Raw genomic sequence first — 22,298 nt, 5'->3', positions numbered from 1 at the left:
AATTTTTGAAAATAGAATCGAGTTTCATTAAAATTAGTTAAACAATTAAGTTGCCATTGATAATAGTTTTTCATGATCTAGAAGTCATTTAAGGAGATTCTTATGCCTAATTTAACAACATTTTTCCATCAAATGCAATTTTAATGGGTTGAATGGGCTTGATGACCTGACACCAGTTTTCCAACGTCCAGTTTGATGTCACTTAGCAGGAATCTTAAATCACCGCGTTTGCAAACCTGAAATCTGTTCTATCCTCGGAAATCGGCTGAATGACTACACTAAAACCACGTTCCACGAAATATGAAGTCGGAAATGCAGGATAACGATCGAAAATCTCCTTCTGTAACCGAAACTCTCGATAATTTATCTTAAACTTTGGTTTTTAATCCAACGTCATTTTGTAGTCCAATTAATTCTTCCTCTAATACTCCTCAATATCTACAAACGGATTTATCACCCAGCCTGGAATTTGCAAGGGAAGAAAATCCTAAAATAGTATCATTGCGCTGTTTTTTAAATTCATTTCATTACATTTTACAAATAATTCAAACTAAATGCAACGTCACTTCTAACATCTTTAAAGTTGTCGCTGGGAAAAGCATTTTTCTCATCAAAAACTGTACGACCGTGCCAAAATGTTATAGAAGTGCCTAATGCAATTGCCTTTTGATAGCCAGCGAACTTCCGTATATTCTAACAAAGGTTTGAAATCTTCGGCGTTCTCTTCACACAACTCTCGAAAGAGTCGATCATTTAGAGCATAGGCTTGATTTTGTTAACCGCTGTAATTACAATGTTTAAGGAATTGTGAAGGCGATCACTCAGTATTTTAGTCACTAGATGCTGTCGGTAAATGACACAATGAATAGCAAAACCATTTAGCACATATTTTTTCAAGTATGCAATTAAAAATGGTGACGACCAGTCATTGACGGAGCTCCGTCTGTTAGTATGTTAGAAAGTATGTATTAAGTATGTTAGACAATGGAATTTTTAGGCCTCTGAAGAACTGCTCTACGATACGAAACATTAACTCCCCTTTAGTGTCAATTTCTAATTGCACGTATGCGTTAATGATAAGAAGTGGATTCAATCTTTAAGCGCTGATTTTTAAAATAAAATTACTAAGAACCATATGAAAAACATCAAAACAAAATATTTATGTGCTTGCGGCATAATATTTTAAACTTATAGAAGCAAGACTGAATATATGATTTTGTTCTACATACCTGGTATAAAACAGGATTTACATACACGTTATTTTGCTCTTGAACGGTAGTAGAACGGGTGAACCGAAAATATTAGTACAGTTTATTTATTTTTTATAAATATTGCACATTTTTTGTACAAATGCAGTACATTTATCACGCGAGCGTGAATTCGGAAATGATGCGTAGGGAGTTTGTTCTAGAGGTCTGCACATGCACCTTTGCCGTATTGCATAGAGAAACTAAACTCTCGGTTGCTAAGTAAGCTCCTCTCGAATTCGATTTATAATACTGGTCTACAGGGTTCGTCCGGAAAATAAGTGTACTGACTCCTGGGCTGGGCGCGCCGCTCCAGGCGCGCCCAGCACCGCTCTGACGGGCTGTGATTGGAGGGGGGTATGTTGGCAAGCGACGCTGAAAAAGGCAGTCGGCTCTGAGCTGTGGTGTAGTGAGGAGCTCTGTTAACGCGAACCTCCACGCTCGACCCACGTCACGGAACGCGATGCCGAAGTTTTTGGAGCAGCGTTATTCCATCAAATTTGCGGTAAAGCTTGGGAAATCGTCTACCGAAACTGTCGGTATGATTAACCAGGCTTACGGGGAGTCAGCCATGTCCAAAAACATGATCTTTCGGTGACACAAGATGTTCGTGGAGGGCAGAGAAGAGGTCGACGACGAGTCTTCGAGAGGTTCCCGATGATGCCTTCGCGGGAGCGTTCCAGGAATGGGAACGCCGCTGGAACAAGTGTATCGACTCACAAGGGTCCTATTTTGAGGAATATTAGCTTAAGATATGTAAAAGTGTAATAAATTTTTTTTCCTGAGCTCAGTACACTTATTTTCCGGACGAACCCTGTAGTCATTTGAGGCTAAAATAATATTTCTTTGGGTCCTATTCTGTCGTTATGAACCATATTAGTTCATGCGATTCCCTAAATTGTATTCATAAGAAAGGCAGTTCAAGGGACTGTAGCGTTAAAATTAGCTTTGATTCAATTTTTGGTTACTTGTGTGTGCGTTAATTCAACTGAAGTTCATTCCATTGCAAGGCCATCTTTTCTTTTGAAAATATATTTTTAAGAGGAATTTTGTAAATAAGTATGCTTGCTAATCAATTTACTTCTGAAGGCGAAATATTTCCCAAGTTTTATTTTTATTCAAGGAATTATGGTGAATATTGAAAAAAGCTATGCTTCAAGGAAATGTACAATGGCAGCAAAACCGTTATTTAGATCAGTGTACCGGGAATTCATTTATTTGATATCTGCCCTCTCCATCGTCCTATTTTAGCTTCGATTGAAAACTTTGTCAAAAATATGTAGTATATAATTAAATTTTCTTGAAAAGTTGGTGTGTGTGTGCATATATAAATATAAAAACCATAAACACAGTAATCAACCCGAAGGTCGGTTTGGTAGGTGATGGTAGAGTTCACCCAGTACTAAGCCCTATTCGGCGTGTGAAATTCACACATCAGGGTAGGGGGGCCAGTTCCTTTCCCTGTGACGGTTATGGTTTCCCAGGAAGATCTGGTACCCGACAAATCACACAGCTTGGGTGGAGCTGCAGGTGCCCAGAGTGCCTTACCCGAGAAACGAACCCGGGACCCTCCGGTCAGCAGTCCAACGCTCTACCCACTGGACTACCGCTACCCATTATATAAATATATATATATATATATATATGTATATGTATATATATATGTATATATGTATATATATATATGTATATATATATGTATATGTATATATATACATGTATATATATATATATTTGTATATATATACATACATATATACATGTATATGTATATATATATATACATGTATATATATATATATATATATATATATATATATATATATATATATATATATAGATACATATCCGTTGCTCTTTTTTTAACTTTCCAAGGTACGGCATGGAAATCAAGTTACGCGTATTCTGCGCACGACGTTAAAATTCGGTGTACGTTTTGTGCACACGGCGGTTACCTGTCACCTTTCCACTAGTGTCTTGCGATTCTGAATGGCGGAACCATTCGCTCCCGCGGCATTCTTCCGTTCCCCGCCAATGGAGGCGGCGAGTAGTCGCTTCACCGCGCTTCGGTCGCACCCACCTCGAGGCTTCGAGACACTTCGGTGCGGAAACTTTTTTTTTAAATACGTGCGCCATATTCCGGAACCTCTTGGGCCTCTTTGAATATTCATTCGCCGTCCTGTTATTCGTCTGTGGATTAAGAGGATTAAGGATTGCGAGGCGACTTGGAACGAGCCCATATAAAGGGAAAAGGGGCACATAACAGAGGAAGAAAGGGGTTAAAAGCGAAAATAAAAAGAAAGAAACATTTTGGGGTCATTTCCTGTGGAACCGGGGCCAACCCCTCCATACCCCTACCCCAAGGATCACCTCTCTTCCCCTCCGGGCGTTTTATCGGACCATTTGTGCGCACCCAGTGCAGTAGAGGGAGGGCACCAGAAGCAGCGAGGAGCTTCTCTTCAGGCCCACGCAAGGGCCTACGACGCCATACCTCGCGATCATTTAATTTGCGCAAATCCACTCGTGCGTATACCTCCCTCCTACCTTCCTCCACCCCCTCGGGCATAGAGGCGCGTCATATTTTCCTTCACTCTCTGCATCCGACTTCCTCTTTATAACCCTACCTTCTCCCATCTGATTCTTTTGCCCGATTGGGGGGGGAGAAGAGGGAGGAAGGAGGTGGGCAGCTGCTGCTGGGGATACCGCCCTCACAGCGACAGACGAGGGGTGCGCCCACGCGAGGCGATGTAAGCCAGCAGGGTCGCCACCCACCCCCTGCATCCGTCCCGTCACCTCCACCTCCTCGCCACTTCCTCCTCCGAAGAGGGTCCATCATTTTTCATACACTCACGTGCACTTCCTCTTCCAATCATTCCAAACGAATCGTCCGTCTCTGTCTCGCACTCCCTCCTTTTTTATCCCCTATCCGTACCCTCTCTTCCCTCTATCCTCGCAAACGGTGTGAATTTAGGAATTGAATATTACGAGTACGTAAACGTGAGAAAGGAAAATTTGAGCGTACGTATGAATGGACGTGAATTGAAATTTAGATCTAAGAATCCAATGCCAACAATGAACAATAATGATTCTACCTTATCTTTGTCTCCCTTTGTCCCTCTTTAACCGTCACATTACCAACCTAGATCAAAAATATCTTAAAATCTACCTACTCGTTGTTGAACACTCTCGAAAATCTTCGCTCTGCAAATCTGTTCTGCACTTTCGCAGTCAGCGGGATGATTTCTAATCATGCGTTCCGCTCCCTCACCTCACCCACCTATCGCCCATGCCTCGCCCCCCCAAGAAATACCATCCGCATCCTCACTAGTGTAGTCTCGCACCACCCACCCCCTGTTCCTCCTCCTTTAATACTCTATGCACAGCTTCATTCTCTCTCTCTCTCTCTCTCCCTCCCGCCGCAGAAAAAAGCAATTGACACTTTTTCTTAACCAAATATCCATGCCTCGCCTCCCACTCACTCTTTATATTCCTCTCCTCATGGCCCATCGTACGCACCTTCTCCTCTCTCTCTTTCCGTCCCCCCCCTCTGATTCCCCTACCTAACTGGAATCAAGGATTTTTTGAGCCGTCATAAATGCGAACCCTTCACTCCTACCAAACCACAGATCTCATCAACATAGTATGTACTTATAATGTCACTGTAACTTCACCTACAGAACTCCCTCACTTGGCTTTTCAAATCCTTCCTTCCCTTCGTCCTTAATTTTTCTTCTATGTTTAAAGTTTATCTACGCAAATACACCGTCATCCACCAAAAAGGGTGTATTAGGGGGTGAAAACACCAAGTGGAAAATGTTAGGGTGAGGAAGGGTGTTTAAGGGGTTAGGAAAACGGAATAAATCTCCATTCACAATCCATGAAAGAATTTGCGCTGTGATGCAAACACTTATGCACTCTATGTTAGGGCAAAGTTTATTTTTAAACAAGATTTAATTTCACCCACTGGAGAAGTACTTGGGTATGATAAAAAGTTGGGATTAAAATATCAATCATAACCACTTGCTTTGTCTGTCACAAAAATAAGTAGAATAGCAAATCCGGGGGGAAAAATTTATCGCAGATCAAATTAAAAATTACTAAAATCCTTGGAAATGGCACCCTTATGCATCAATGCACACCAATGCCAGCAACTCTGACGGTCGCGGTAAGTTTCCTGGAATTCCTCAAGGAAAGGGAACCTCTTGTTAGGGCACCTTATGTGCGTCACCGTCTCTTTTGCATTCCAAAATGACTGATGTACTCTCTCGAGATATCCCCACCTTAAGACACGAATCACGGACTAGTTTACACCCGGAACATTTACCTCTTATTATTTTCGGAGTATTTTGTGGGTTTAATTACAGCTGTGATTCGATTCAATAAAAGAAAGAAAGGAAATTGGTGAGGTGCTGCTCCTCGGAATAATGGTGATGTACTGGCTCCCCTTTGGCCTTCCACGTCACAGTGCTGCTGCCTGCGTTGACCACGCCTGCAGTGAAATGGACCCAACTTCCCCCACCCCTACCCTCCCCCCCGGCCCCTGGCGGAAGTTGCGTGGTGGCTTCTTCTTCACCGTTCCCCGAGTCTCCATGTCAGCCAGCCAAGTAAGGCAGAAAGAATGACCCGGCAGCATCCCCCACCCGGCATCCTCTTTTAAAAAGGTCCAAAGACTCCCCTCCTTTTCGCGGCGCTCCCTTTACCCTCTCGGCAATGCCACCCCTCCCCTCGCGCGTTCGCCGCTCTTCTTTCGAGGAACTTGTCTATATTCATCTTCGGGTCCATTTCATCAAAAGGCCACCCGCCCACGCCGTTCCGTTTCCCCATCACCTTTATGACTCGCCATCTCAACACCTCCCTACCTCACGCCCCCTCCTCCCCGCGATATCGCCTCCCCCTTCATATATCATTCGGAATTATTATTAGGTAATGTACCGGTTAAGGTAGACTTTCGATGGGCACCAGTCACCAAAAAATTCTCTTGTCTCTCCCAGCATAACACAACCCAAAATCCTACCCTACAACATGTCCCTCTTCATTTCTGTGTACTTACTTCCCTTTATCCCGTCTAACATCCTTAGCCTATTTCTGCCCATTACTTGTTTGTCTAACACTCTCACCTCCATTACAGTTTCCAACATCCCACTGCCAATCAAAATACTCTGCATCTATTTTTCTTACCTCCTTATGATTACTTCCAACAGCCCCCTCTCCTCCCACACCACAGTAAGCACGTCTTCATTTTTTTCCTTTCTGCCCACTTCACCATCTCCATTCTTCTCTACACCTACATTTCAAAAGCCTCCAATCTATACCTGCCATCCTGTTTCAATAACCATGATTCCACGACGCACATAACTACTCTCCATATCAAAGTTTTAACGAGCCTTTTCTTAACATCCTGGCTAAACATCCCAGTCATTAATTCTCTCCTCCTTGTGGAAGTGTCTTTGCCTAGTGCATTTCTTTTCCTTGCATCCCTTCTACTTTGACCGTTTTGGCCCAAAAAAACTTCCGAAATGCGTAAACTGTTCCACCTGGTCTATTTTATGTCCTTCTATTTTTATGTTAGGCTTAGCCTTACTCTTTCTGGAAAACCACACAAGTTTTGTTTTATGTATATTGATTCTCATCCCATATACCATTCTGAATAACATATCTATATTCAGTGGTTTTGATAATCGGTGACCTATCGTCAATATAATTTATGCAATCGTAAAAAACTTTTGGATTATCTGAAATGTGCATGCCAACGAGAAATTACGATCGTGTTTTTGGTGATTTGGCCATTGTCGCTACCCACGTGCATCTATGTATTAACTTGCACTTAGGTAAGGGATTAACTCTGCGCTTGCCTATTGCACTGGTCTTCTGCTGAATACCGTATTATTATTATCCTTTGAATGCGTCCACTTTCCATTGACGTATCACCCTTTCGAGTTTTCGTTTTCCAATCCTGTTCCGATTGTTTGACTTGTAAAGCTACTGATTTCCCTACCTACCTAGTCTTATCCGTTATTGTCAAGAGGCGTCGACGTATTTTTGAGTTTTCTATCAACATTTTACTGATGTTTGTCAACGTCTTTCCGCCATCGATATAGTTAGTTCAAGTTGAAAACCCAATATTTATCAATGCACAAATAATATTAATATTCTATGAAGCACTATTCTCTTAGTTTTTCCTCTCACGGGTGATGCGATGCCGTTGACCTTTCTTTGATCCTACGACTTGATATCTTTGGCATTTCTTTTCTCTCGGCTTTGATTCAGATTTTACGCCAGTCCTTTCGTTGGGGTTGGGTGATGCTGCACTCTCTTCTCTTCTCCGAGGGGATTCGCTCCGAAGCGAATAAAGCCGTTAACTTATTAATCTACCTCGTCTTTGCCACCTTTTCTGTAAAGGACGTACGTGCTCCCATTAAATTTCTCTTCCTTTTCAGGAAGGCGAAAACAAAATAACAGATGGAAATCTCCATTTGTAGTGTCAGGCAAAATATTGGTCAACTTAAGCTGCCCTCTCCACTCTCTCTTCCCCCCCTCCCCGCTATCGATTTCATTTCCACTCCGCCCATTCTTATCTCTCCTTCCTTATCTCCCTTCATGTCACTTGACTCAAGCATCTCATCTCATCCTCCTTCTCTCAGGGGATTCCCTTTAATTTTCCTTTTTATTAATTCCCCATTGCTCTCAAGCTTGGAATGTAAAAAATAATAGTAATTTGAAAAAGTCCTATTCTATGAATGCTGGGAAAAATTCAAAGGAGTAGGAAGAGAGAACATTGAGTGAAAGGAAATGGAAACTTTCAGACTTTGCTATATAAAGGAGAGAATTTATTGTTAGGGTATTTATTTAGTGTTGTGCCATGTGAAGATAAGAAGTGTTTTTTTTTTTAAAGGTGGAGTCTTGACGTTGCAGTCATTGGTCTCTCTTCATTGTCGTTCTTTTCATTTCATTGTATGCTGTTCCTCTCATAGTACTTTTTAAATCATCAATAAATTTCCTCCTCGGCCTTCCTCTTCCTTTCTTTCTTATTATTTTCCCCTCCTATATATTTTCCAGGCAGTTCTTATGTCTGTTAACATTTCCAACAAATTTAATTTTCCTTGTCTCTATCTTTTTTATTGAATTCATTTCCCCTTTAATTTCTCTCAGTACTTACTCAAGTTACTTTTCTCGTCCGTCCATTTTGTTCTTATTATCCTTTGCCAAATCCACATTTCGATCGCTTCCAACCGAGCCTTTTCCTTCTTTCCAAACGTCCAAGTTTCTCATCCATATAATAATGCACTCAAAGTAAACGTTTAATCAAAATATTTTCTAATTTCCAATTTCATATGTTTGTTTCCCAAAATATTCTATTTATTTTAATTGTAGAAGAGTAGCGGCACCTAATTCCATGGGCATATCAAAAGCCTTGACCGATGGACTGCTCTTAATATTTGAAATATTTAATACCCTTCTACTTGATTTCATTTCATGATAACCTAGATAGAATTAGGGGTTGTGGCTTCGTGAAAATTTTTTTTTCATAATAAAAATAACTTTGTTTTTCCCACATCACTTTGGTACGAGGCCATATCCATCATTCAGACAAAAAATGGTAGACTGTATAACGACTGTTTTTTTTTAACCTTTCAACCATGTTGCCCCAATGCGTACTCTAAACTAAAATGTGTGTAGTTCCCCCGCTCCTCCTCCTCCTCCTACTTACGCCTCACTTCCCCTTCCGCCCCCGCGAAGAGCATCTTCTCTGCCTCCCACCTTCTTTTCCCTTTCTATCCCTTTCCCCCCTCCGGGTCCTTTGCTGAAACGAGTGAATATATCCCTCACCGTACTTCTTTCCCGCGTATCCCCTTTTCCCCCAATATTTCCACCCTCCCGTCTTTCCCTTCGGCTAAATAAACGTGGACCATCATCAACTGGCGCATGAATACGCCATAGAATAGCAAAACTCATTCACTCATGTATTAATAAAGGCATGGGAAATACAAAGCTATTTTAAGCAATGGATGTTGTAATAACGTGCTTATTAAGCCTAGAGCTGATCTCAGTCAAATATTTCTCCTCGATCACTAATGTTCTTAGCCGGATAGCATGGTAGGTTTCCATAATTCTGACGTTTTGTCATTTTTTAGTGTCTAGCACCCAAAATCTCTTTTTAGCGTTTACCCAGATTGTTTTAATTGATTAGTATTTGTGTTCGTCCTGTTGACCTCATTAGGTATCAATTACACATATCTGGACGCTCTCTTGGTCACCTAAAAGTGCTTAAATGCTTCTTTTAGGCAATTTTCCGGTTCCGATGATGGGCAGAATAACGCCCTCGCCAGCCAACCTAGAGGTCCCGGGTTCGATATCCGCCTAGGTGGGTTTTTCTCCACCTAGGTCCTAGGGTGTTTGTAGTAATATATGTCTAAGATTTAGGGGTTGGGTGGAAGAAGGGACTATAAAGTCTCAATCTGGCCCCAATTAAGTGTTTAAATAAATATATAAAATTAATTAATTTCTTGTTTTACTCGAGTAGTAGTATTTAGGGGAGGCGACGGATATCTGAGGTCATTTGCGCCATAGGAGATGGACAGGAAAGGATGAAGGATGGACAGAAACCCGGCGTCGGCATTAGCCTACTCTTTACGAAAGGCGCCAAGGGGTCGGCAGCTTAACGCCCCAACCGACGGACGGCGTACTCACTCAAAGTGCCCTCCACAAAGCACCACAAGTAGGGATCGAGATACCTCTGAAAAATATTCAACACCGCCGGGATTTTGAACCCGAGCCCTCTGGGTGGGAAGCCAGTACGATAGCCACCGCACTAATCCCGATCCCCGTTTTACTCGAATCATCAATATGAGCGACACGGAGTATTTATTCATTAAATCTATTTCATTGCATCTTCATTGAATCTATTAACTCTCCTGATCGGTTAATGTAAGCAAAAATCTGGAAGAACCATGACGTTACTCGCTGTGTATGAGTTATGTTCTAGCAACCTTCTGGCCCGTGCGATTTTCAGCTCTTCAACTTCCATCCCCTGTTCATGTTTTTTGACAGAAAAAGAAGGTTTCAACCTACCCAAAATACGCACTTATTCACTCGACCTGTGAAATTTCTCTCAGATGAATACTACCAAGTCCACAATTTTTGTTCTCATTATCATAGCGAAAGATTTGCTGCAGGTAAACTTAGAATAGTCGCTGAGAAACTTTCGGATACTTGAATACTTCCTTGGTCACCGGGGATGAGGCAAGTTTGGGAGAATGGATGGAGCATTGTCATCGGCCAGGACAGACGTTCCGTTGGTTTTGGATCCCTGATATGACAATACTAAAGGGTTAACAGTACGGCAAATAGCAAGAAAAATATTGCGTAGTGCCACATTGACTGTAGTTACATTGACGGTTTCTTTCAATAAGACCTCGCTGCGGTCGATAAAGTCATCACACCATGAACAATTCCAATAGATAATCTAAAGGCTGGGATAATTCGTGAGCTCGCCAAGCAGTTGTTCCGGAAGCTGACCTGTCTATATTCCCTATCCTTGACTTTGATATTCACCCTTATTTTTTCATTTATCACACATGCAGTCTTTCCTCATGGGGTATCCCCTTTCAATCTCTCCTCCACGCAGAAGGGAATCTAGACAACCTCGAAGACGCACTGTTTTCACACATGAACAAAAGTTGTTTTACTGTCTTTTTCCCGCGGAGAAAGTTAACATCTTATTAACTTTGAAAACCATCGCAGTGATTTAGTGACCACAGATTACCTTTTAGTAGGTAAGTTCATGCTTGAGAGACAGCGAGTATTCAGAATCAATTCTGGTCATTCAGTAAAATTCACCCTGAATTTTATCAAAGCTAAAGTATTCCTAAAGGGACTCAATGGTGAATGATATGCCCCTCTTCAATCGTCATCGGACCGTCTCTAAGAATGTGTGTCCGATACGGATATAATATCAAATTTAAAATGACCTAGTTAGGTATTGAAAAATAGTTAGGTTTCTTAAGTTAATCTTAGGTCTTCAAATGTATGCATTTTTCATTATCATATATAATAAACCGACTTGGGGTGGGTTTTGAAAAGTACTTGACAAACAATCCATATATATATATATATATATATATATATATATATATATATATATATATATATATATATATATCGTGCACGTTATCCCTCCTCCTCCCTATATTATTTTCCTATTTGATTCTCAATGCGTCTCTGTCACCTAAAAGGTCTTTTTTATCCTTCCCCTCGCCTATTCACTCGTCTGGCGAAAGGCGAGAGCTGGTCTTCAAAAGGTGAGCTTGTCGAAAATATTTTCTCTCCGCTCCTGGCTTTCCAATTACTTCATGAAATTTCCAGAGCCATTGTCGGGCTTTTGCTATGGCTAATCCCTTTAGGGTACATGTTTTAACTTTTTTCTTTGATTTCCACAAAATATTACCCCGGGCTAGTATTTTACTCTCGCATAGAGTACTAATTAGACTCATTCGTCTTCGTATATTGTTTCAGTCCATTTCTTTTTCTTCGCCATCATTCGGATGAAGCACTAACTGTTTAACCCGACGAATTAAAAGGCCTCTCTTCCCTCCGTATCTATGGTTTATTCTAAGTTTAAAATTTACCACTGGCATGTTTAATTATACAATTTATTTGTAAACGAAATAGAATCAGACATTGAGCAACTGATGGCGTTTTTGTTCCCACGTCCTTCAGAGTAATAGGAAATAAAGCATCGTGCACTGGATTTCACTTTGATCGAAAATAATTGAAATGAACAAAAAATAAATTTCTAGACTTGATTAATTTACTTACATGCATAGCCATAGAGCTGTCGATATTTTAATGGAGAATCCATCAACAAAACTGATCATTTTGTAAGTTTTAGCGAAATATAAGGTTATTTAAAATTATCGTAAACTATTTTAAAAATGTACGTACTTTAAAACTTCTTACGTTTCACATTTATGATTGAGAAGGTGGAATATATCCTGACCATTGTCAACTCCTAGGATTTACTTAAGATCGATACGTTGCGGCTATTAACTATCGATGAATCCAAAGGTTGATGATACACCATTATTTGGTGAAAATGGATAATTTCAAAAGAAGAACTAAAGGAAAAACATTATGGTTCAGAAAAACTGTAGATCATCATATATTTTTGTATCTTAGAATTGTTCCAGATTGAAAAAGAGAATGATCAAAAGATGCAAGGAAGGCGTTTTGAATTATGTAAAAATGTTTTTAAAAACTATGCACAGTCACAGTAGTGTTTCAATTTGTGAGTACCTGGGAAACTAGCAGTTTTATTAAAATTATACACTTGGCTGTGGACTTTTTTTATCATTCCCTGAGGAATATGCAAAGAGTTTGATCCTGTAGCAGAGAACTTGACCACATTTAGGGCTTTCCTTTGACTTCCTGTGGCGTGTTAACCCAGTTGGTATATCATTTAGCCAATGGATGAGTAGTCCCTGGTTAGCATCCTTAGTTATGCTCCTGATTATGTCACGCACCGATGAACCCGCCCTGACGAATTCCTCGTCGAAAAAACCTTTTGGGAAACCTCTCCGAATCCTCAGACAAAATGTGAATTGAAAATGCCGTTGGGTTTCTACGGAGTGATTTTACCCTCAGCCTATGAAACTAGCATTCCGGTGAGTGAATTTCCATATCCATAACTTGCAGCGAAAATAATGACTTCTTGTAAATCTACTCAAGGAATCATTTGAGTCAAATCACTCGTAAAATCGTGAATCACATTTTAAATTGTTGGTTTCTTCTTGTGAAGTTCACTAAACGTAAAAGGGTTTTTTTTTCAATCATTATCATTCTCTTTCAAACACATGCGCACACAATATCGATCAGTATTTCTCTCCAAAGATTCCCTTTCACGCTAAAATTCCAAGAAGGGAGATGTCGAGCGAGGTTCCTCGTAGGCCTCGCACAAAGGAAGACGTTTTATGAAAAGGATAATCATCGTGGGATCCATAACTCCCCGAAGCAACTCCGCCAACTCATTGCCCTCTTTAAAAACGAGGGTAGGGGCAAATGAATGGAAAGTCTTCCTCCCTTCTTCTTTTTCGTCTGCTCCTGCTCATCATCTCGTCCACGATTTTAACTCTGGCCCTCTTCCCATTTCCTTTTGACCGCAGACTCCCTCGTCATTTTTTTAATCAATCACATCGAGAAGAAACCTTGTCACGTACCCGCATTTCCTTGTTAGAGTCACGGCATTGAATTTCAAAATTTACAGTATCTATTCCGCAGACGTAATTCCCTTTCAGCTGTAGAATCTTTCGTAACGCTACTTTCTTACCTCCGCCCCAACCTTGTTAACCTTTCAACTAAGTGCACCAACTAGGGCTAAATCAGGTTAAAACTTTCTGCGTTCACAAAGCCGCCTTACAACGGGTATCGTCACCTTTGTGAGCGGAACAATACCCATTACTTCAACCTAAATAATTGCTTAGAATAAGGGTGGATGCAGATAGGACACACATTCTTGAACTCACGTTTTACGTAAATTTGAAGGTAAAGAGAAAAAATATTAGGCTGCCCATTGGAAAGTATAAAAATTTGCATAAAAATTACTTTTTATTATAGTTTTTAATATTACAAGTAATTTTTATAGATTAAATTTAATGAAAATATCTTTAACCTGATGGACAGATGTAACATTTAGATGGACAGGCCGTCAGCTTCCGAATGCAGAATTGAAATTCTTCAGGAGGGCAGTCTGAAGATGACGACCTTCTTACCTAAATGCCAAACATTCGTTTATGTTCTTTTTTGTGTTTCTATTTTGATGGACTAGATTGGAGGGACAGGAGACCATTTCGAAACCTGTACATGTCTCAGACTGCACAGGTGTGAGTGGGGAACGGGGAGTCCGGATGGGCAGTGTTAGGAAGAGGTGTAAGGCAGGGTTGCCCATTATCACCGGTGCTGTTCACAGTATATGTGGAGGAAATGATTAAAGAGGCAAGGGAAGAATTGGAGGTAGGAATGAAAGTCGGAGGGGAATTCGTAAAATCAGTGAGGTTTGCCAAGGGCCAGTCAAGTATTGCTATAAAGCCATTCAACCATTGATGTGTGAATTGGAAGTTCAGCACGATTCAGTACGATATATATGGGATGAGAATCATTATTAATAAAGTAAGTAAGTAATTTTATTTGCCCAGCAGATTTGTACAATTGTAAAAAACAATTGTAAAAGGACAGATGTAGGACACGTCAATGTTATATAAAGAAATGATAAATACTAAGTACATGTTTAAATACAAAGAAACTCATGGGACAAGAAGTTCATTAATAGAATAAAACATTTTACAGAGAAAATATTTCTGAAGGTTGAGCTTAAATATAGGCAGCTTATGTTGTGCTTTCAGTTCTTTAGGAAGTTTATTAAAAATCATGAGGCCCATATGTTGAGGTCCATGGGCGGCGGTACAGGTTCTGACAAAGTTTTGGTGGAGGTCAGCAGAATGCCTTGTGTTATAATAAATTGTGTTATATAAAATTATTAATAAAACGAAGGTTATCCGATTTTCTAGAATAAAGGTTACCTAAATATTAAAATAGGAGGAAAAAAACTAGAGCACGTAGAACAGATCACGTATCTCGGAAGTGTTTTGGACCAGTACGGTTAATGTAGTAGGGATGTAAGGAGAAGAATTGCGCGTTCACTAGAAGGAAGGAGTTGATGACAGAGACGTTGCGCAAGGATGCTTAGAAAAGGCTCGTTAAAACTTTGATATGGAGTGTAGTTATGTGCGACGTGGAATTGTGGTCATTGAAACATGGTGATAGGTGTAGATTGGAGGCCTTTTGAATGTAGATAAGGAGAAAAATGGAGAAGGTGTAATGGACCGAAAGGAAAACAATGTGGAAGTGCTAGGTATGGTGAGAGAGGAGAGGGGTTTGTTGAAAGAAATCCTAAGGAGGCAGTAAAAATGGATGAAGGGTGTATTGATGGGCAGTGGGATTTTGTGCACAGTGATAGTGGGGAGAATATTAAAAAAACGAGGAAAGGCCGGGAATAGGATAGAGATGTAGGATGGGATGAACGGAGGAAGGAAGTATACAGAGATGAAGAGGGAATTGATGTAGAGTAGCTTGCTGTATTGTGTTTTGTTGGGGGTCAGAAAATGTTTATTTAGTAGTTGTGTTCATCCAAAACCTACCTTAACCGGTAGGATTATCTAATATTTATAATATATATTTGTAATATTATTAATAATAGTGGAAGTTTTAGCTCTGCGGGTGGAACGCTAGGTTGTTCAGTAATGTGTGCGTGCGCATAATCTACAATACATACTTGCAATCTTGAGTTCTTAAAAATTAGGTGTTCATCCATACAAATAAAATGTACTAAATGCTTTTAATATATTTCTTTCATTTTATTTAGTGAGCTGAAACATATTGTCTATTTAGAGCTTGACTCTAATCAGTCAAAAAAAGTCCATTTTAATTGTCGTCAGGACTAATCCGCTGGGGCCCCTCCAGCTGACCCAAGGGTCTTTTGTATGTATCCTCCTAACCAGCGTATTATTAATAGACGCTTTATGTCTCAGAATGTGGTATTCAGTTTTTTTGTGTCCAATTGTCTTCACCCTCTGCACTGATTGTCTCCTGTAATCCCTTACCAAAATCCTTTTTCTTTCGCTCGGGTAGATATCCGACTGGCGGTTCCCGTTCAAGAAGTCCTTTCACCCGGTGTGCATGCACGGAGACCGAATGCTTTACGAGGTCAGCCTGCGCCATTGCGACGATGGTGTCGAGCCCGGGACCGAGCGGTACACGTACTACGAGGCGGTGTCTTGCACCTGCTCCGTGTGCAGCTCGTCCAAGGCGAGCTGCGAGGGCCTCAGGTACAGGGGCCAGCGGAGCAGCCTGCTCTACCTGCAGGGGGGCCGGGTGTAAAGGGGCGTCGAGAGGGGGCGTGGGCGCGGGGACCGGCGCCGGTGACACCGACCGCCGTCGCCGCCAACACACTCTTCCCCGCCCCCGCCCTCCCGAGAGGAGAGGCTGGCGGGAGGAAGGATGGAGGTCGCCTTCGCGAGGAGGAGGGCTTCGACGAAAAGGAGAAGGAAGCGCACGCTCACGTCGCCTCCACCTTCATCCGTCGCTTGCCCCGCCAGGAAAAAAGGATTCAAGAGCTCACTCAAGTCATTCGCTCCCAGTTTTCTCCTTCCCCCTCATCCTTCAGTTCTCCCATGGGACTTCGGCATGTTCTTAATTTTATTTCCACCGATTCATTTCGTTCTTGTCCCTCCTCCGTCCCTTTGGGCCCGACTTCGCGTCCCTTGGGGAAAGTGTGTGCGAGCCGCAAGATGGCAAACCCTCACGAATTTTTCATTTCTCCTGGTTTCAATGTGCTATCCACGAATTTCGGTCAATGTTTTCCTCTCCTTGAAAAGGATGTCTCTTCCAACTTAAAAAAAAATTCAATCAATATTTGCATGTTTTTGTGCACATATATGCACTTCCATGCTAACAGACATAAAAATTAACAAATTAAAGAAAAAGGCTGAGCTCATATATAATACATTGTGTACTATAGGGAAACAATACGTTTACTTAGGAAACAGAAACAGTAGTATATTCCTGTGTGGGGCTCCTTGGCTTTACAGTAGAGCCAAAATATTTTAGAATTTTTCATGATCGACCCTTCGAAGCACAGATCCTTAATTACGTGAATCTACATGGATGTGTATTTTTTCCCATCCAAATTATTTCGATTGTCTCAATTTGCATTGGATATCTATTCCAAATAATATAAATATTCCATATGAATAATTCACCGCTATTTTAGCGTCAGATTTACAAAAATGTGTATGTTGTCGTCTTGTTTCTGCGTAAAATCACCACCTGAATATTTTTATGTTCTAAAATTCTACTGTAATGATTTCTTTTATAAATAAGGTCTGTTCAATCTCAACTTTTTTTACTCGTTCCCTCGTTTCCAAGGTGTCATCTTCATAGAAATGAGATCCATATGTTAGAATCATCCTTCTTTCCTACAATAAAAACTACAAAATTTGCTTCCCTCATAATCTCCCAATAGGAATATGAAATATTTGATTGGGTATTCAATTTAAGAACTAAATAAATTGATATATTGTATTGAGATTTATGTATGATATTTTTTCTTATGCTAATAGTATTTCACTGGAGTGATTTTTCTAATCTTCTTTGTGTTCTTGTCAATTAGGCTATGTATGGTCAAGGGATGAGTAAAGTGAATGTAAACTCTAAGAGGTGTAAAATGGGCATATATTTGTGCTTACTGCAACAGCATTATAATCTAAAATAGCGATCGAAAGCTTTATTATCACAGCCAAACCTGGTCCTTAATGCTAGATCTGCCAACTTGTTTTCATATTTGAATGTTTTATCCTTTTCTTTAACTCTTTGCTTAAAGGAATTATTTTAGTTTTAAACCTTGTTATAAAATGTTGATGCATTTAAAGTGTATCCTAAATGCTTTCTTAGGAAATATTCATACTTTTTTGTTTAATATCCCTCAAGCTATCACGAAGGACGTGGAATGAACTTTACTAATTAAGTGTCCGAAAGTAGGAACCCTTGATGGAAGGAATATGGATTAAATTTTAGAATATACCTTATCTTTCCATGTCTTAATGATTTTAATTGCGTAGATACTTTCATGTGTTTCATTAATTTGCAATTTACTGCTCCGGTAAAACCTATTAGCATTCCGTACCTTATTTTGCGGGGAGCTAAAGATATATTTTTCTCACACATCTCTAGTAACCGAATGTCACTCTATACAGTTAAATAAAATTTTTAAGTTTTCTAACCTTCTCTTGGCATTTTTCCTACTGTAAACGGAGAAAGTATCCCAATAAGGAGAGTAATACATTGCCAAAATGGAACAGTTAACTCTTGTCAAAGGGCGTTTAAAAATAAAATCATCGTCTTTATCATCCTGAACATCTGAAAATATCAATCCAACTACTCTCTGTAACTCCTTTAAAACTAAACGACCTCAATAAAATCAAATCCATCCTGTAACAAATGAGAAAGGGCCAAAGCAACAACGCGGTACTCTATAAAGTTCATTACAGTAAGTGGAGACATCCATATTCAAATATTGACGTTTTATTCACAGTTGTTCAACGCTTTTATGGTGTGCTTCTTGTGGCACTATTGCGCCCATATTTGACTGAGGACCTGCGTAAACACTTTTAAAGTAATAGCCCATGTTTTGAAGCGTTTTTCCAAATTCATGAGGTCCTTGTTGGAACCAATTTCTTTCAGAGCTACAAAACCAGCAAACGGTATCCAATTCGTCCAACGAATATTTTATTCAAGAGAAAACTGGAAGTTTACAACTTTATCTTAATTGAAAATTTATTTAATTAGATATTATAAATTTTTCCGTTCATTTCTAGAGAAAATTCTAATTAAGCAGAATGAGTTGGATATTTTATGAAACAAACGCTACGGATTTGTGAGTACGATAGGGAGTGCGATAGGTGATGTTATCAAAGATTACAAAATTTTATAGAAAGAAAGTTCTGTCAATATCTGTAACTTTTTAGGAGCGTTTGTCGTCCAGAGATCATTGTTGTGTGAAATTTAATATACATGCACATTTTTCAATTGGTTGAATTAAAGGGAGAATTTTTGTGCATTTGTTGCACCAAATTATGTATTCATAAAACATTTATTATTTTAATTTATTTCGAATTGATTTGATGTGAAGTTTATTTATATCCTGAAATTGTTGCCCATGTAATTACAATTGTTTTAATTAAGAACGAGTGACTCATGGTTTGTCTCTCAAAGTAATATTTTTGTGTCAACAAATCACTCAAGAATCAACATCTTCAATACTTTTGAAAGAAATCAGGATTTTTGAATTATAACGGATTTATTTTCGTTGAAATAAAAATTATTAAAATACAAGAGAAGGACCTGTTTTATCTTTTCAACTCTCTCAACTAAGTGTACTTGGTGAAATGTTAGCTTAAAAATGTATCTTCAGTGTCAGCATCTAAATAAAGCATTGGACATGCAGATGTGATGGGTTTATGTTGAAGACGATTGCTACGTTATGCTTCAAAGTGGTAGAAATTATCTATCTACTCTTCAGTTTTCAACTGTTTTATAAGTATTTGGCCGCATCGTAAACCCTGCGTTCCAATCCACCTCCACAACTCAACGCCCATCTCCTAAGATTAAGTTTGCAGCGAACAATTCATTGAAAGAACTTTCCTCTCACGCCAAGTGGGCATTCCAGAATATAAGTAAGGTGAATGGATCGATCCCGATTTATTAGACTTTCCCACACTTAACAGGGTTATTTGATTTCACACTAATACATACATCGTAATATTCGATCGAAAAGTGGCCGGAGGGCATATCGTTCGGCTATCGATCAGAAGGCCAAGAGTTGGGATTCTGCTAATACTCCTGGGCACGATCGGTTCCTCGTTTCTCCTTAGTGCGCAAGTGCAACCTCAATCTAAACAATTTGAAATTTTAATAAATATGGGCATCCCAGATGAGAAAGATAATAGTTGATAAGAACGAAGAAATTTTGAACGAGTGGAAGAATTTTTCAATTCTGGCTGTAGGATCGCCAGAGATGGAAAAAGGCGAGAGGGAAAGCGTGAGCAGAAGAGCCGAAGCAAAGGCGCCCTTGTTTATCCTTACCCTTTTTTGCCCTTACCCTTTTTTATAGAAGAAGCATTTACCAAGGAAGGTGTTTCCTAGCCTGTTGATGAGGAATCGGTTGCATAGAAACTCACAGTAGGGGGTGAAGTCTCTTGAGGCGGTGGGTGGTGAGCAGGGATAGACTAAAGGGAATTTAAAGGAATGGAAATGTGGCTCTAAACGAAATGAATTGGAAAATTAACCGGGCATGGGCAGAGAAACAAATAAAGGGGAAGTATTTCGAAAAGTGTGTGATGGGAGAGCTCCATGCGATAAACCTGGAAAAACTAAGTAAATAACTGACTAAAAAACTAACTAACATCCTGAGTCACGATAGGTTGGCAAAGACCAATGGAATGAAACGGGAGGGGAAGTATATCGAGGGGTTGGCCGGGCACGACTAGTTAGGCCCGGAGATGTTAGTACGAGTATCTCTGAATCAAAGAAGCCGGACCGACACGTGTTGAATGAAAAGTGTTGGCGACAGACTGTTGTAAACCATTTATAGAATAATTGTAAAAACCAAGAGGGTGTTTATAATGGTTTTGAGGTATTCCATTTCATATCCCTTCCAGAGTCGACGGTGGTGATCTAGAAGCAGCGAATTTATATTCTGCGGAAGCCAACACACCACCAACACAGTTACTCTTGTTGGCTGATATATTTTCAATTCAGCCCAGAAAATGTGGGAACCACATTTCATCTCAGGTATCCTGATATAGCGTTAGTAAAAGAATTATTAGAAAATTTATCCGTTGAAGACGCTATACGATATACGAGTGGAAGTAGAATATCCTAGAATATAATTGACTCGTGTATCAAACTTTGCGTTCTTTGTTTCTTTGACTTTGTTAAATAGCGCAACATTTGGGAATGTATTACTTATAAATTTCACAGATTTTGTGAAAAAATTGTTATAATTAACCGGTGATTTTATGACACCCTACACAACTTATGAATCATTTTATCAACCTTTATGTAAAAACTTTAATGCAAATAGTAGAGCAAAAATGCACCTTTTGTATGGGTAATTTAACATATTTAATCTAATTTCCCGAAGTTTATATACGTACACCTTCCGTTTTTGATAACGTGCGCTCACCCGATTCCATTCCGTCTAATTCGAGTAGTTTATCCACAATTTCGCTCTTTTAACTTCAATGCGTTATTGTTCTGCAGATTTTTTCTTTATCTCAATTGCTTAAATATTTCAATCTTTCTTGTTGCCAGCTTCTCCTCCGAAATCTCTTTTGAGTCTACTAGATAAGAGATCAATTGAGATATTAACGTGGAACCAGTCTGTTTCACATCCTATATCTCTTATTACCCTCGGTGAACTCAGGCAATACTCGCTATATTGCATCATACACAATGTAATCATCTCATCTTCTTAGATACATTCCTACCTTCGCCAATCATAAAAATTAACCTGTTATGCTTATAATGCATTCGGTAATAAAGACGGCATGAATAGAGAATACCGGAATCGAGCTTAAATGAATGAAAACGAATCTGCGGTGGAGGCAGTGAACACCCTATGTATCAACTGCCAAAGTCCGAGCCCATGCATTCACCGAGAACCAATTTCTTCCTGCATTTGGGAAAGGGGTGAGAGGCGTTGGTCTATTCGAAGTGTCAAGAATGCTTCACCGTCTAACGTATTAAACGAAGGCTTTCTTTTAGGAAATTTGAGAAACTAACCCGTCACAGAGAAATTATCCCTCCAATACACAAGGTCTAATGCTCTCGATTCCAGTCCATCGACCTCTCGCTCACACATTAACGCAGTCAACTACTGCCACTCATCCTCCCCTCCTCATTCCTTCCGATCTCCCTCCGTGAGTAGCGGTTTGCGTGCGCGTGACGGTAGGCTCGCACGCCGTCTAAACGCGGCGCGTGGCTGCGAATATCTAATTGCATGCAGCCAGTGGCCAACTCTTTACCTTGTCGTGTGCCGTGGGGCACTTGGCCATCCACTCGACGTTGCCGTTAGCGGCGATCGCTAGGAGGAGGGAGAGGGGCCCTCGTGGGCGGGGGGCACAGCGGGGAGACCTGCGGCTCGCATCGGGAGGCGTGGGTAAGACAGCCGCCTGTGGGCTCGCGATTTGGGCGGACGTGGTGCGTGCCATGATGCGACCTCCCCGTCCTGGTGGTTTGTGGCCAGTGAGTTTCTCTGCGAGTGGTATTCTCGAAGGGCTTTCCGATCTCCCGGAAGTGTTTTCATAGGCCTCGTTCCACTTCTCTTGGATTGCGCACCGCTGCCGATAAGTGCACCACACTGCAGGGCAAGTACCAGGACTGTGACAGTTCGAGGTCTTCACCGATTCCCGATAAAGGTAAGTTCACTCCTGTCGGACTAGT

At 40.3% G+C, this 22,298-nt stretch overlaps 1 protein-coding gene across 1 annotated transcript in view; it reads left to right on the top strand.

Moving 5' to 3' along the window:
- The window catches only part of Gpb5 (Glycoprotein hormone beta 5), an 89,755-nt gene extending 70,568 nt beyond the window's left edge, over nt 1-19,187 (top strand). Inside the window, exon 3 of the mRNA XM_071596858.1 lies at nt 15,927-19,187. Within this exon, the coding sequence (XP_071452959.1) occupies nt 15,927-16,175 (249 nt within the window). The 3' untranslated portion in view covers nt 16,176-19,187. The remainder of the gene's footprint in view (nt 1-15,926) is intronic.
- The last annotated feature ends 3,111 nt before the right edge of the window (nt 19,188-22,298 follow it).

Source organism: Hetaerina americana, unplaced genomic scaffold (genome assembly GCF_022747635.1).
Source record: "Hetaerina americana unplaced genomic scaffold, ioHetAmer1.1.p SCAF_10, whole genome shotgun sequence".
In the NCBI taxonomy this organism is placed as follows: domain Eukaryota; kingdom Metazoa; phylum Arthropoda; class Insecta; order Odonata; family Calopterygidae; genus Hetaerina; species Hetaerina americana.
Note: the sequence above shows the minus strand (reverse complement) of the source record. Positions and strands in the feature narration are given on the sequence as shown.